This window comes from Phyllostomus discolor, chromosome 2, assembly GCF_004126475.2.
Source record: "Phyllostomus discolor isolate MPI-MPIP mPhyDis1 chromosome 2, mPhyDis1.pri.v3, whole genome shotgun sequence".
NCBI lineage: Eukaryota > Metazoa > Chordata > Mammalia > Chiroptera > Phyllostomidae > Phyllostomus > Phyllostomus discolor.
In genome coordinates, this window is record NC_040904.2 from 102,588,020 (window position 1) to 102,604,830 (window position 16,811).

Consider the following 16,811-nt stretch of genomic DNA (forward strand, 5'->3'; position numbering starts at 1 on the left):
CACCACGGCCACAGGGTGGCTCTCACCAGGGAACGCACTTTGGTTGTGGGTGTTGGGTCAGGTTCTGCAAATGCAAAAGCAGAGGTGAGCAATAGGCCCTTAACAATTTTTTTGGTTTTTTGTTTTGAGTGTAGTAGAGATTTAGCAAACAGAGTTTAGCAGTATAATTAAATGATGCTAATCACAAAATTAATCTGCCACGAAATTACATATACACTGCTAATCATGCAACATGGTAATTAATCATACACAGTAAACAGGCCTCAGAAACAAAGGTACCTGGGGTGCCTTTCGCGCAGCCACGCCCGAGGTGACTGCGGGCTGTGCCAGTGCGCCCCCATCTGGGCGTGAGCTTGCCTGCAGGCGAGGCCCACCGCCCCTGCTGCGCTGCCAGCACTGACCGTGGGGCCCCAGGCGGCCTTCCTGACACGGTGCCGTCACCCCCACGACCCACCCTGCTACCCAAGCGAGGGGCCCTCGGGAAGTACCTTCAGCTGCTCTTTTATTTCTTCTCCGACCTGCAGGTTGCCGACCTCCTTTAACTTGTCAACAAATGTCTGTGCCTGACCCCGAGTGGCAGGCTCAGTACCGAGTGATGGAGAGACACGTGACGGGCCCAGCCAAACGGACAGGAGGAAACCGGGAGACACTGGGTGTATCAGAATGAGTTTTGTTTGCTCTCTGATGTCTCATACACAGATGATTGCTCGTGACCAAAATATTTTTGTATGGCTCAAAAGTGGATTTTTAAAATTAAAGACATGAATACGATCCAGTTTTTTAATCCGAAGGAGGCAATGGGCTGGCAGAGGGAAGCTTCCACTAGCCCCAGGCCCTGGGAGAAGCTGGAGGGGCTTAGGGAGGTCACAGAAGCAGAGGTGCGGGCAATCGCTTTCATTGGGGTGAGGGGAAACCGCTCCAGGAAGTTCCCTGAGTGGCAGTGGCGCCGTGGAGGATAAGGAGTGGTGACAGCAGCTCATGTGCCGGGCTCTGCTCCAGGTGCTGTGCGCCTGGTGAGCCGTGTTTTGCGAGGCAGGTTCGTGAGGCAGGGGCTACCCCGTCCCCATTTTACAGAGGCGGAAACTGAGTGTAGCAGATGGAAGGGTGTCCCCCAAAAGGACAGGCCCAAGGCCTAACCCCTGGCTTCGGTGGCTATGGCCTTATTTGGAAATAGGGTCTGCAAACATTTTCTAAGGATTAAGATATCATCTGATGATTTTAAAATGAGGTTATAATCTCATCTTGAGATGAGACCCTTTGGGATTCTGGGTGGGCTTTCAGTGCAGCGGCAGGCGTTCCTGTGAGAGGAGGGAAAGGGTGGGAGGGCTGAGACGCAGAGACGCAGGGAAGGCCATGGGAAGACGGAGGCAGGGGTCGGAGCGGTGCTGCCATAAACCAGGGACACCTGTGCCCCCAGAAGCTGGAAGAGATGAGCAAGGGCTCTCCTCCGGAGCCTCTGGGGGCAGCAGGGCCCTGTGTATTGCTTGAATTTAGCCTGTGAGACAATAAGCTCTCCTCTGGAGAACCAAGGGCTTGGGTCCCTGTGAGTGATCTTCCCTTCTCTCCCCACCCACCAAGGCCCTCGTCCACATCGGGGAAGGTAAGGCTAGATCACCACCCTTCACCAGGGTGGCCATCAGCTGACCCAGGGAGCTTGGTTGCAGACTTGCCGTCCCCTCCAGTGTCTGCCCAGGCCACCAGGAGCAGCCTGGCTTTGGGAGTGAGTGGGACCCGTGGGCACTGTGGGGGGAGTCCTGCAGGCCGATGGAGCCCCGACCTGACATGAAATGAATGGCGAGTGGCAAGGAGGAGAGAGTGTCAGAGCAGGGACTCTGTGAGGTGGTTCTCCACAAAGTCTGGCACCCTTTGGCCATACTGACGCCTCCCAGGAGGAGGAGGGGTGGTGACTGTCACCCCAGTCCTGGTGGGCCTCCTGTGTTGCTATCTTCCAGCCCCAATGCCCAGCCCCCAGCTGGAAGACCCTGGTGGCCGTGCCTGCAGTCCCGTGCTGGTGCAGTGAGGAAGGACGGTAACACACAGCCTGAGGTTCTGGCTTGTCCCACTGACCTGGCCTCCTGGGGTGGAGCCCAGCCTGGGCCTGACCAGTGTCATTTAAGGGCCAGAGGCACCACCACCTCTGGGCCCCTCTGTGGAGCAGCTCATGCACTTGGACTATTTCCTGGGACCGTGAGGCGGGGAAGTGGGTGAGGTTCCTGCAGCTCCTGGAAAGGTAGCTGCAGCCTCTGCTCTGCTCTCCACTGAAACACACTCAGATCCCTTAGATGATTTCACGAGCTGGGCAAGAGCTCGTGCCCCCCTCAGGGCATCCCCGTGCACCGGTGCGAGGGTGTTTGCATCATCTGTATGAGAGAGGTGCAGAGAAGTGGCTATGGTGAATAGCGGAGCAGGAATCAAGCTCGGGCCTGACTCCAGAGCTCCAAGATGCTGTCTCCAAGGAGCCAGGTAGGGGCTGGGGAGGTTGGCGCTGGGCACAAATAGAACCTCACAAGCCAACAGTTTAGGGCACAAGAAAGGGGTGCAGAGGAAATAGGAGATGAACTGGGAAGACCGAGGAACACAGGGAAGTGGAAGGAAGAGCAGGAGAAATCGTATCTCCTTCGTGTCCCTGTGGCAGGGGTATATGCATGCTTTGTACCTGCCGTACAGGTCCATACAGGTATAGACCAGCGAAGCTAGGAGACCCGAGACATGTAGGTTCATACATCCACAGCCCTCCTGTGCCCAGGCAGGGAACAGAAGTGGATGCATGGCCTGGCAGGTAACTGGAGGGCCTACTCTGGAGAGGGGCAGCCTGAACCCCATGCCCTCACTGTGTGCCCCGCAGGCCTGGGGCCCAGGGTTGCCAGAACTCCAGGTCTTTTTACAAGGGAAGCAGGACATTAAGTTTCTAAAATGTGAACTCTCTTAATTTAAAAATGTTGGCAATCAAAACCAGTTAGAATATCATTTCAGAAAAAGAAGGAAAAAATGCTACATCCAGCCCACAGGCAGCCAGGGTACAACCTCTGCTTTATTGCACTTGTGTCCATGAGGGTCTCACCGCCTGACTGTGGACTTCTCCAGGGCTCCTAAAGACCACAGGAGGTGCAGGGACTGGGAGGATCCGGAGCAGAGGGCTGTGAGGCTGTGAAGAAGCACCTGGATTTGCAGAAAGAAGGGAAACAAGCTAAAACCAATGAATGCAGTGTTTCTTCTTCTTTTAGATTTTATTTATTTATTTCTAGAGAGAAAGGAAGGGAGAGAGAAAGAGAGGGAGAGAAACATCACTATGTGGTTGCCTCTCATGCACCCCCAACTGGGGACCCAGCCTGCAACCCAGGCATGTGCCCTGGCTGGGAATCGAACCAGAGACCTTTTGGTTCGGAGGCTGGCACTCAGTCCACTGAGCCACACCAGGCAGGGCCAATGAATGCATTGTTATCAGAAGATGCAAAACAGACATTGTGCCTTGGCCCCCTACCCCAGGTGCCCTTCTGCCCGCTCCCCCTCAGCTCCCCCAGGAGGACAGGAGGATGGGGCATGGGAGGGCTGAGTGGGGCAGGGAAGGAGGGAGGGTTGCCTGGGGGCGGTGGGAAGCGCTCAGCCTGGTTGTTGAAAAGTGAATCACATTTCCACGTGATGGGTGCAGTTCACACTTTGTAGGGAACAGGGAGCAAGTGGAGCCTGACTTTTCTAAATATACCAGGCGAGTCAACAGCGCCTGGCTCTGAGCTGAGGTTCCTGACAGGAGGCTGGGTCAGCCCCTGGGTTCCACATGTGCAGGCTATGTCCTAGGCTGTGCTTCTGCGACTGGAGGGAGGGGGCTGGTGCTGGGGGCTGGGATTTCCGGACAGAGTCTCCAGACCACCATTCCTGGGTAAATATCTGCAGGAACTCTGGCCCGGGTTGAGCTGTTATAACCACAGGGCATCTGTGGACCCTCACAGGGCTGCCTGGCACAGAGACCCCTGTTGGTGTCCTCCAAGTTTCCAGGTAGCGGCAGGGCCCATGGCACTCTTCTCGGGGCCTAGGCAGGGGAGTCTCCCCCAACTCTACAATTTCCCTCAAAGTCTACCCCTGAAACCGTGATGTGAGCAGCTGAGGCTCTGCCTTCTCAGCATGAGATCCTCAGTGCACACCCAGAAGTGTCCTGCAGGCTGGTCCTGGAGGCTGGGCTAGAGCTGGAGGAGTGGTCCAGTGCTGCCCCCAACCCCTTGTGTCCCTTGCTCTCCTCAGCACAGTTTCCCAGCCTGGAGAAGTGGAGGCTGGAGGTGACAATGCCAGCCTGAGGCCTCTTTGGCTGTGATGCGCCGTGGTTCCCTGTGCACGGTGTGGGCTGGTGGTTCGGGAGGGTATGGGGGGGCAGGGATACAGTTATATTCAAGACAGTCTTCCCTGGAGCAGGCGGGTTTGCTCATCTCCTCCTTACTCTGGATGTGACAGGAAGCAGCCCCAAACTGCTGGCCGGCTGGGATCCGTGCCTGGAGCTCCCAGGGAGACCTGGGCTTGATCAGGTGTCCTAAGGCTGGGGAGAAGAAGCGGAGATGATCAAAGAGATGTCAGCTTCAGACTGGTCAGTGAAGCCCATAGCAGGTGGGCACACACCTGCGCACCCCAGGCTCTGTGGGTGGGTGGGTGGGGGCGCTCTGGGCCAGGGCTGCTACAGAGAAGCCACCACCAGGCCAGCAGGACTTCGGTGTAACCAACCGGCCTCTCAGCTGTCAGCCCCTTGGCTAATGAGAGGTGCCTGGGAGAAAGGCTGAGTCCCGGGGACTGTTCCGAGCTCAGACCCTTGGTGCTAGGGGAGGCCCCGTGCAGGATGCCACGGAGGAGGAGCCCTCCATGGACGGCAGCCTCCCAGGCGCTTCTCAGGGAGCCCGGTCGGGGAAGACTGAACGTCTCTAAGGAAACCGCAGCTGAGCTGATTCACTCTAAATGAAGCCCCTGTCTCCCACCAACGTCCCTGTGCTCCAGGAACAGGGCGGGGGTCGGTGGGGGTTCACAGACCACTGGGCTGCGGGGTCCATTACTCCTGGGAGGGGCTGTGCCTGAGCCCCGGGCCAAAGCAGCAGCCAGCCCTTCCTAATACACTGCCTTTCCGAGTTTCTTCAAAGGATTTACCAGCATCTGAAAAGACCCTGTGTGATCACTGGTTTCCTGGTGGTCTCCCAAACCCCGTGGGAGGCTGGGCCCCAAGAACGCAGTGGGACCTCCCTTGGAGAAGTCCCGGCCTGGTGGAACTCACAGCCATGACAGGCAAACAGGTGCAAAAAGGTGGCAATGAGGATGACAAGGGGAAAGTGTGGGCACTGCCACAGTGACTTACCAAAGAAAAATACTGCATGAGACATACTTGAATGAGAAAACTCCTCACTGGTACCTGACATTTTAGTTTAACTGGATCTCCTGGCCGTTTTCAGGCAGCCCTGGCCCATAGGAGGAGCACCGGGTGAGTCCGGGACTGCACCTCAGAGCAGTACTTCCTGGCAGCGAGGCCGCACGCGAGGCCTGAAGGGTGGGAAGGAATTAAGCAGGTGGAGAGGGAGCGAGAGTCTTCCAGGCAGAGGGAAGGTGATTAACAAAGGCTCGCAGGTGTGAGCCAAGTGTCCTGAGGGCCTGGGAGGCTTTCATGGAACCTGGGGGGCGGGGGGCTGGAGACAGAAGCAGAAGGCCCCTGGGACACAGTCGGGTGTGGACTTTACATTGAGAGCAACAGCGAGTTACCGAGGGCTTGGCTGAGCGACCACGCGGGGATACCTGCATTCTGAAGAGGCTGCCTGGCTGCCGTAGGAAGAGTGGGTTTGGGGCGGGGCTAGAAGGGAAGCTGGAGGTGGTTAGGAGGCCACCGCCGCTGTCTAGCTGCGAAGGTGTGGCTCGGGCAAGCAAGGAGCCGCAGAGGGACACTGACGGAGTCATCATCCTCAGGAGATAGATTTGGCAAGTGGTTAAAAAAAATAAGTGAGGGCCGGTGAGGATGCAGAACAGGAAAGACGACTCCCAGGTTCTTGGCTTGAGCAGCGGGCGGACGGTGCGGTTCAGTGAGATGGGAAGACTAGGGTGGGGAGAGATCCGTGGCAGCGGGAGGGGAGGATGACGGTGAGTTTCATTCTGGACCGGCCGAGCTTAGGTGCTAACGGGGTGTCCAAGAGGAGGCGTTCGTTCAGTCAGAGGCCGCCGCCGTCGCCTCGGAGGGAGCTCGAAGCGTGGCAGCCACACTCCTCCTCTCCAGCTCCTGCTTCAGGTGCCCGAGCGCTTGCTCGCCTGGGCAGGGGTCTGTGCACAGGCGGCCCTGGAGCCCCACCCCTCCCTCGCCCTCGGCGCAACAACGCAACAGGCCGGCCCTTCCTGGTTCTTACCGGTTCCCAGCATATGGGAATGTGGACTCCTGCCGCCTCATCTTCTGATCGCTCTTAGATGGTCACATGACATGGCTCAATTTTAAAGTGTTGGCAACAGATTCCATTAAAAAATATACATAATGTGGGCCACATGGAACATGTCTAAGGGCCGGGTCTGCTCCAGGGGCGTTGCTGGTCATGGCCTCGGGTTTGAAGCGAGGAGGCGTTGGATAGGACTCTCAGGATCCCCTCCAGCAATGCTCTTTTGAATAAGGTCCTGCAGCAGAATCACCCACGAAGCTGGTACAGAAATGGACCCCCAAGCTCTGTCTCCAGTGAATTAGATTACACAGGTCTAAGGGAGCCGGGGAGTCTGACTTTGTCAAGCACCCTGGGTGATTCTTGTGTGTGTTTTTTAAAATATTTTATTTATTTATTTTTTAGAGAGAGAGGAAGGGAGGGAGAAAGAGAGGGAAAGAAATATCAATGTGTGGTTGCCTCTCGAGTGCCCCTCAACTGGGGAGCTGGCTGGCAACCCAGGCATGTGCCCTGACTGGGAATCAAACGAGCAACCCTTTGGTTTACAGGCTGGCACTCAATCCACTGAGCCACACCAGCCTGGGCTGATTCTCGATGTACTCAAGTTGAGAACATCTGAGTCAGGGGGTAGGCAGAGGAGACTGAGAAAGTTGGTCAAGGAGGCAGAAAACCAGAAGAACAGGCTGTCTAGAGCAAAGTTCATTTCAAGAATGATGTTGGCTTCCTGGGAAGGGTTCCAGGTCTTTCTTCATTTTCCCCCAGCAAGTCTTAGTTCATCCCTAAGAAAGAGCAATGCTGATTTTATTTTATTTTTAAAAAAGATTTTATTTCTTTTTAGAGGTAGGGGAAGGAAAGGAGAAAGAGAGGGAGAGAAACATCAATGTGTGGTTGCCTCTCGTATGCCCCCTACTGGGGACCTGGCCCCGAAGCCCAGGCATGTGCCCTGACTAGGAATCAAACCAGAGACCCTTTGGTTCGCAGTCTGCGCTCAGTCCGCTGAGCTACACCAGCCAGGGCACAATGCTGATTTTAGTGCACAGTTTCAAGAGCTGATGGAGCTATGTCTGCTAGTGAAAGTGAGTGGAGCCAATGGGCATGAAGAAGTTGGTGTACAGGGCTGTGGTTCCCTTCAGGGTCTCCTAGCCAGCAGCGGTAAGCAGAGCAGGATCTGCTTTCTGCCCAGATGCTTTCCTGTGCTTCCCAGCCTGGGCCTCCACCAGCCTGGGCCAGCCCGGTGCCAAGCTTGGCAGCACACACCCTCAATCAGGAGAGGCGGTGTGTTGGCTCAGCCTTTCTCCCTGTCAGTGGTGAGACCTGGGATGGAGAAGAATCAGGTGGGGTGGGAGGTGAGCTGAGCAGGCCTCACAATTTCCTTTAGTCTGAGCTACTACCTCTTACTAGTTTAGGAAGCAGAAGTGTTCTCCAGGGTTTTGCCCAGCTTACCAGAATGCTCCCCAGAAACTTAAGCCACGGTTGATCACTACACTTCTTGTTGGCTGGCTCCCTATTACTTCCTTTGCATATACCTTCACTAGGGAGGAGAAATGAGAGTTCTGGACCAGGATTGGGTATTACTGGTACCCCCCAGTCTACTCCAAAGCCATACCATATTTGTAACATCCAGCAGAATGGCATCCCCATTTCAATCATAAGCCTAGGACTAAAGAGCATGTGTAGGACTTCATAGCAAGGAACAGAGCCAGGTCAGTGGCTTAGGAAGAGCCAGGCTGGTGAGATGGGGAGACACTAGGAGGTAAGAAATAGAGAAGTGCTTGTAGTCAACTCCTCCAGAGAACAGGAGGAGAGAGGATGGAAAGAGTGAAGTGCGTGGGGACAAGGTCAAGATGGGGAGGGACTTGATGGGAAGAGCTGGCAAAGAGGAAGGACAGAGAGACCGAGGTGGCTAGAGTGAGGTCCCCAAGGGGGTGAGCAATGGAAACATCTGGAGTACAAAGGAGGGGCTAGCTCTGGACAGAGTGTCACCCCTTCCATCTCACATTGGACAAGAAAAGGGGGGCCGATGTAGGCAAGTTTATAGATTTGGTGATGGAAAGCTGAAAGATTGCTATCTGAGGGCCCTTTTCCCTGTGAAATTTGGGGTGCTATTCTGGTCTGAGAGTAAGTCAAAGGTTTAAGGAGGAGATGGCGTTGAAAGGGAATGATGGACGGAGTGCTGGGGGCAGCCCCAGGTGTGAGTGGTGCAGGGAAGGGTAGCAGCTGGACGGGCCCCAGCATGGGGTTTTGACGCGTGGGTGCACTGGGAGGTTCATGGTAACAGTGAGAAGGACAGTGGAGTCTGGCAGGAGGCTGGTGGGGGCGTTGAAGGGTCGTGGACAGGGGAGATTGGGACACGGAGGAGAGGAGGAAGAGAGGTGGAAGTTTCAGCAAAGCCATGGGATGGGTGTGGGCAGAAGGGGCCCACAGCCCTGAGCTGCCCTGGCAGGGCCGAGAGCTAGTCCCACTTCTGAAGCTCACTGTGTGGCCGGGGCGAGTCACGGGCCCTCTTGTTGCCTTGGATTTCCTTTCTACAGCGTTGGCTCCTCTGGCTCAGAAGAGTCTGTGTGGTGAGCTGATTTGGGGAGGATGCAGCCCAGAATGAAAGGAACTCCAAAGCCTTGTCAGATAACAGGGCACACGGGGACACAGCAGCCACCACCTGGCGACAGTGGGGAATGTGGAAGACCACCTCCCGAGGGAGCGGCTGACAGTGGACACCCGCATCCACGTTCGGAAATGGGCTGTAGGTGCAGGGGGAGTGGCAGTGAGGCTGATCGCAGCTTGGGGTTCTAAGCCTGTGAGGCACCATAGGGGCTGCAGGTCCCGACCGGCACTTCTCATGTGAACAAAGTTCCCATCGGTTGGTAGACAACACGCTTTAAATCCACCTGTAAGCAGCAAATGAGACTCTGGCTGGGGCTGCTGATGCCTGGGTTCTCAATCTAATAATCCATTCTCCCATCTCTGTTCCCCTCTGGATGGGCCAACATTCCCCATGGAAAAAGGTGCTGTATTCATACTTTTCAAGGTGTTCAAGCAGCCTTAGCCTTGAAGATAGTTCAGGATAAAGGTCAAAAGTAGCTTTTGAAAATCCTGTATTAGCATCCTTCCTGCCCCTTCCCTTTCACAAACTGTACTCATATGCAAAGTCTGAAAAGTTTAGAGGAGAAAACCTTAATTCTGTGTCGACTTTTTAAACCACAGAACACCCTTCCCCTAACATCTCTGTATTTCCATCAGTGCTCAGAACTAATCTGTGCGTTTCACTCTGACAGACACTAATTAGTTATACAGGGTCCGGCACAAATGACGCCCCTGCTTTATTACAAAGTCATAAGCATGTGATTCTGTAACAGCGTCACACTCAAGCACACCATCTGACATTTTAGGTGACATGTTCAAATTAAAACTATAAGTGACTACTCCCACATCATTGCCCTCCCACCCACACTCGTGTGGGTGTTGCCTCTGTCAGACCTGTATAAACAAACCACCAGAGATAGACCATTGCTACTGGCTCCAACAACAGACCAGTGTGGTGGCTGAGGACATTACCTGGTTTACATGTGCGTTTGGTTATCTATTTGGTATGTCCAAAATTGGTGTCATTTAAACAGCTCTCTCTTGAGGGAGACTTTAAGCCTGTTAAAGAGTGAGAATAATCCATGGCATGAATAGAAGCTTTTTAAATCTGTGAGAAAACCCACAGTCCAAGAGTCAAGTTAATTCACACCCACGGAGTGTATTGGATATGCTGCAGATGAGCATTCTCAGGGCCAGACGTGGCCTTATAAGGTGGCCTGACATTTTCTCATGGCCCAGGCTACCCTCCAAAAATATCCAGGGACAGAAGAAGAGTGGGAACTGACCTCCCCAAACGTTTCAAAGAATAACAAGCAGGCTCTCCGTTAAACAAGAGCACTGACACCTGCCTTCTGACTAGCTCCAAAAGCCCTGCGCATTTCAAAAACGAGCAGCCTGCAGGTCAGTGCTGGGGGAGGGCTTGTAGCGGGCAGTGAGTAGATGGAGCCGCCCAGCACACGCCCAAGCCCGTCTCTTTGCTTTAAAAAAGTGTTAGTTCCTGTATCCCTCCAGAATATGCTGAGATCTGACTGCCTTTACTTTATATGGACAATAGAGACCCATAACTAATTTTCCTTAGTGTGTCTTTTTGCCCCTTCGGTATCTTTGGCCAAAGCTGTTTCCCACACTCTTTTTACTCCCGCAGCCCCAGATCCCTAGTGAGGTGCTGCCCCCCAGCGGGCAGCCGGGCTACAACAAGGGAGGCAGAAATGACGTTTGGGCTTTAACCAAGGACAGCGTCTGGAAAGGTATCTGGATTGCACTCGCCAAGGTCAGAGACAGCTTGCAAGAGAGCTGCCTTGGTAATGTCTATGTGCTGGAATTAGTGAGCAGAATACAACGTTCAAATATTAGAGAGATTTAGGAAATGGGTACTTATGTACACAGCCTCACACACGTTTTGTTTTTGTGCGAGACTTTTAGAGTGAACTGCCATTTGTGGGAAAACATTATTTTTGGTAATGAGGCCTACCCCTGAGGGGTATATCTCTAAATCTGGGGGGGAAAAAAGATGAAATATCTCACAGGTCTGAAAGAAAGTCGTCAAAAACCCCCGCACAGCTCTCTTCTAACTCTAGTTCTCAGCTGCAGGCAGTGGAATGTTAATAGGTATGGCTATTTTTGGTAACAGTTGCTTAGAACAGTTTCTTCACCACTAAACTGTATGACAATGAGCCAGTCTACTTGTAAGGCTGGGATTAAAAAAAAATAATGAGAAATTGCAAAGCTAGTCTTCATTCTTGTTAAAGGGAACAGAACAACACAGTGGTATTTTTGGAATGCCGTGTGAACAGCGAGTCAATTATACCGATGGTAGTTTCTCAGGCTAGGGCTCATGGTAACATAATTGCCACAAAATATGACAATGACAAATTAGAAAGCCCTAGTGTCCGTTGCCACCCTCAGATTGTAAAAGTGGTGTTTTCTGGGCTGCCTCTACTATTAACTTGACCATCTGGCCACCTGCCTCTCAAACAGATTAGACTCTGTGCGAGAGAGGCAGTTATAGCTCTAACCACTGTGCTGGTAACACCTAAGCTGGGATCAGATGGCATTTAGAAAGAAAATGTTCCCCTTTGGGATCCAGATCACACTGGTGGGCACCAGTGTCTCTTAACTCTGAAGACCTGGTAGACACACGTGGGGGCACCTTGCTGCTGGAGGCAAATAAAAAAATCACCCAAAGAAATAATGAGAAAGTGCCCAGCCCCGGGAGACAGCAGCACTTCATTTGGAGGTGAAGAAATTTGGAGTCTGGAGCCGGCAGGTCCCAAGTGGCCGGACCGGAGTTTCCTGTGGTGCCCTCACTGCAACCTCAGGGCATGCAAGGCTGCACCTAGGACTGTTCTGCGTGTGGGGGCATTCTGGGGGGGAGGTTCTTGACCTCTGGGCCAGGTATCTGAACACACGACAAACATGGCGGGCAACAGTATTTCCCCTTTCGACTTAAGTTAGAATAGTTAAGATTAAAAAGGAAAAAAATACATTGAAAGACAAGGGTCCTTGATCTTTTACTGACGCATTTCTTAGATTTCCTGGTCATCACATGAGGAATCCCTCTTGTCCCTCTGAAGACTGGCAGGAAGAATGACTTTTGGGAAACCTCTTAATATAATCTGTCTATTTTCCCTGCAAGTGCAGAACCATTATGGTTAGCAGAAACACATTTTAACACTGTCAGAGAAAGAGCTGGAATCTGTAATGGAACTGAAACGCTTCCATATTCCTACAACGCCACTTTCAGGCCAATCTAATGTGAAAAAAAACCCACTAAGACTCAACTGGTATTTCAGATCCAGGCAGAGCACACACCAGTTTATTTTGAAATGCGACACAGATCAGTATTTTATGAATACAACTTATTACTGTTAACATTATCGGGTAAAAACAGCTTCCAAATGCATGCATAGAAAGTTAAGCATAGTCTCTGAATGCCTTATTTCTAAATATACAAAAAATCTGTTTAAATTATAGAATTTTAGTGAATCAAAGACCTATAAAATTACAATTTTGGTTTTCACAACATAGAAAAAATACAAAAATGACTGTATATACGGTTGTATAAATTTTCACCTAAATTTCAAAGGAGCAGTATGTACTGATTTTGATGTTTTATAATGTTTATCTGAAACTCAGAATTGAAAATAATTCATAGGTTGTATCACATAAATGCCAACCTTTTATTACAAATGAATGACCAAAAGCGCAAGTGGAAATGAGGGCAGAATCTCTTCCCGTGCCTCTTTAATGCTACATCTTCTGCAGGACGTTTACTTCAGAGCAATCTTGTCTGGGAGGACGGTACTTCATTCCATGACTAACTCTCCACGGGGCCTTTGATAACTGTGCCTTTGCGGCTCGTGTTAAACGAAAATTCCCAGCCTTAGCAGACAGAACACAGCGATATGCAAATCAGCAGTGTGTCTACAAGCACTGCTGCACACCTCACAGAATTCTCTGCCAGAAGGTGGTCCCCAGAGGGGGGGGCTCTGAAACATCCCCTGGGGGTGCAGCTGGGCAGATGATGCCTTTGTGCCCTGAAATAAACACGCAGTCTGACAAAATAACCACCAATACCACCTTCTTCATTCACATTTAATAAGCAGAAGGGACATTTGGTGGGGTTAGCTGGTCTCAATTCATAAAAGGATGCCACCACTTTGAAGGAAGAATTAATTCATGTTGGAGCTAAAGATACTGGGAAAGGTGACCGAAGGACATGGTGGCATGTCTTACTTCTCTGCCATAAGCATTTTGGATGTCTGATGTACAAAAATAACACTAGGGTTGAGGCCCTTTTTGAGGAAGGACTTGTTGGCTGTGCTTTTGTTGCCAAAGCTCAGTCAGACACAACACCACTGTCTGCAACAGGCTCTTTCTGCAAATAGTGACGAACGGTAACAGAGAGGCCGGAATAAAACCAACCCGGCAATCTCGAAAAACCTGCATTTTTATCCCATCCTCTACTAACTATTCCAAAAACAATTAAAAAAAATCTTACCCAAATTAATATTAAGTCTAATATAACCCAATCTGATTCTATTTTACAGTAGAAATACATTTTGGAAAATAAAGAGAAAAACCATGAAATATAATCTTTCCCACATATTTTAGCAAGTACGAGGACAGATTCTAATCTCACCACACCCGAGGTGAGTGCTGACTTTAAGAAGCAGAAGTTTAAGGCTCAATTTCAAAAGGAACTGACTACGCGCTTGCCTGCACTGCCTGCACTCCAGTGCGCACGTTTTCTCTCGTTTTCATCCTGATTCTCAAGCCTCTATGAAGATAAGCAATTAAAAATTAAGTTTCCCACCACTTCACTCTTCTGATATTAGCAATTATATTTTAAATAACTACTCTATAAACTAGACTTTTAAGGTTTTAAAGCTCAACCAATTTTAAAGGAAAAAATGGCTCTACGAAGAATATCCTGTTTAAAAGCTAATGCCCATGGCTTACACTTTCACGAACCTTTCCCTGAAGAGTCGTAAATGCACAGGTCAGCAACTGAACAGTATGAAGACATGATGTTAATCAGACCATGTCCATTTGACCAAAGCATTTCTCAGCTGCTCCAGCACATGGGACGGCACCGCTTTTAGCTCAGGACTGCCCGGCCAGGCATCTCACTGCCTCGGGACATGTAAGGTGGTGGGGATTACAGAGGGCCACAATTATGGAAAATTCCCAAACAGAAGAGTTTCATGAAAATCAAAAAGTAAAATGATAAGGGTTTAAAAACCTACTCCTGAATGTTCTTCCGGATTACATTTCTAAAGTAACACCTTCCATGCATCTCAATAACAGCTTCTCTATTCCTGTGACTAGACAGGTTTTAGGTCTATAAATGAGAACAGAGATTGGCCAATGCATTCCTCAGAGGGGTTCTGAGAACAGTACTGGGAAAGGTACCTGTCACTTACTAGTGATGAAACTTGCCTTTCTGAGAACTGTCATTTTGTGAAAATAGGAGTGAGGCTGAGCCCCAGATAAGGTAGGTTCTCTACAGTGTACACACACTTACTACATTCAAGCATGTTTCTTAGTGGCAGGCAGTAATGTCTCAACTGAAAACACACAAAAGGGTCCTGGTTGTTTTCTGAAACGGGCACTATCCCAAAGCTTCACAGACACAAAACTGTATATTTCACTCACTAGATATGAGGGGAAAGGTCCTAGCCATAACCTCAGAGCATTCCAGAGAACAAAGTTTGCTGCTTCAAAAATACAAATAGTTTCCAGCATGCAGTCAAGCACTTTGGAAGGGAACGCTACACACACCATGGACTGGAATGGGACTGCAAGCTGGGCGTCCGCAGGTACGCCATCACTCAGACTGCAACTCTCGTACGTGTTGTTACAGGTCTTTATTTATCAGATACAGGACGGGAACAGGAGGACAGAAATGCCAAATCCCTTTCTAGCGCCATAGTAAATGTTGGGAATTCCTGGTTGAAAAAGCATGCCTAATGGACTGGCCAGGGTGCTTTATGTAAGAGGTTTTTTTTTTTTTTAATTTTATAAAATCCCAGGTCTGTGTGACACTGGATTTTGGTTTTTGTTTTGTTTTGTTTAGTATTTTAAAAATAGTTCTTATTTTCTATGAAACGTATTGGGAACTCAAAAAGTCTGCAGCATTTTTGTCATTGAAAAGTTTGTTTTTGGAGGGGTTCAGGAAACAGGAACTATTCAAACTTCTTGTGTTCTTCAGTATGAGAAAGGATCTTTCTTCTCTGGTAGATCATGTGGAAATACAACTGAGGAAAAACTGGAGAGAAAAGAAAGAACTGGTTAAGGAGATCACTTAGAACTGTATGTTCTATTTAAAGCACAGGGAGTTAAGGTCCTCTATAACCTTCCGATACTTTATCATCCAGCAACCAAGTACCAGGTACCAGGTACCAGGTACCAGGTGGGCCTGGGGAAGGGAAAGAAAAACACGAGCAGACCTACCTCCTCCTGCATTAGCCAGGGAGGAAGGCTGGTGTGGGCCGGACTGGCAGACACTGTCATTACCTGTCAAGATGCCACAGAGCCGCCAAATAACATTCTTTGTGCTCTTACTGTCTTTACACCCATTCTCTGATTTCACAACAAGCGGGTGAAGTATTCTAGCAATGGAGTTATTATCCTTGTTTCAGAGGAGGAATTCAAGTCCTAGAAAGTGTAGGCGACTTGTCTGGGGTTTCACTGCAAATCACTGACAGATCAGGACCAAGCTTTGGGCTTCTGAGAAAGGTTGTTCTTTGAGTGGGAAGGAGTGCTAATACATTTGATCTGAACACTACTGAGCCAAGTTTGAATGTAGCAAAAGTCTTGATTAAAAGAGCCAGTGGCTGGTGTGGCTCAGTGGACTGAGTGTTGATTTGCAAACTGAAAGGTCGCCAGTTTGATTCCCAGTCAGGGCACACGACTGGATTGTGGGCCGGGTCCCGGGTTGGGTGTGTGTGGGAGGCAACCAACTGATGTTTGTTTCCCTCTCTGTCTCCTTCCCTTCCCCTCTCTCTAAAAATAAATAAGTAAAATCTTAAAAAAAAAAGCCAGTATCTCAGGAATTAAAGATTCTGTCCTTGGTAATTTATAGATTACCTTTTTTTGTTTTATTTTATTTTAAAGATCTCTCTCTCTCTCTATATATATATATTTGTTTTGAGAGAGAGGGTAAGGGAGGGAGAGACAGGGAGAGGAACATCAATGTGTGGTTGCCTCTCACATGCCCCCCACTGGGCACCTGGCCTGCAACCCAGGCCTGTGCTCTGACTGGGGATTGAACTGGTGACCTTTCAGTTTGCAGTCCAGCGCCTAATCCACTGAGCCACACCAGCCAGGGCTATAGATTATTTTTAAAAGTAAGAGTTCTCAGTCCTAGCCAGTGTGGCTCAGTAGGTTGGAACGGTGTCCCATACACCATTCAATTCTTGGTCAGGGCATGTGACTGGTTGCAGGTCTGATCCCAGTCAAGGCGTGTACTACAGGCAACTGATCAGTGTTTCTCTCCCTCCCTTCTCCTCTTTCTAGAATCAACAGGCATTTCCTTGGATGAGGATAAAATAAAAGTAATGGTTCTCAAATGAACTGGATGGTACTGCCTTCCTAGGGAGTATTTGGAAATGGTGGGGGAACTCCTGGGGGACCAGGTTACTGGCGTTCAGCATGTGGGGGCAGGAATGCTAAAACCTGCAACATGTGACGATCCTCCACAACTAAGCATTATTCCATCCCAGACACTCAGAGTGTCCTTGCTGGGAAATGCCAGTTTAAGCTATCTGGTCATCACGAAGTTACTTTAAACTGGAGGGGCTCAATAACTATGTAAACAACTCCAGTGAGATGGTCTTGGGTGTACCCTAT

At 50.3% G+C, this 16,811-nt stretch overlaps 1 protein-coding gene across 1 annotated transcript in view; it reads right to left on the reverse strand.

Annotated features, from left to right (window-relative positions):
* Positions 1-12,241: 12,241 nt before the first annotated feature.
* HACD2 (3-hydroxyacyl-CoA dehydratase 2) overlaps positions 12,242-16,811 on the reverse strand; it is a 103,601-nt gene continuing 99,031 nt past the window's right edge. Inside the window, exon 7 of the mRNA XM_028505000.2 lies at positions 12,242-15,228. Coding sequence (XP_028360801.1) covers positions 15,146-15,228 — 83 coding nt within the window. The 3' untranslated portion in view covers positions 12,242-15,145. The remainder of the gene's footprint in view (positions 15,229-16,811) is intronic.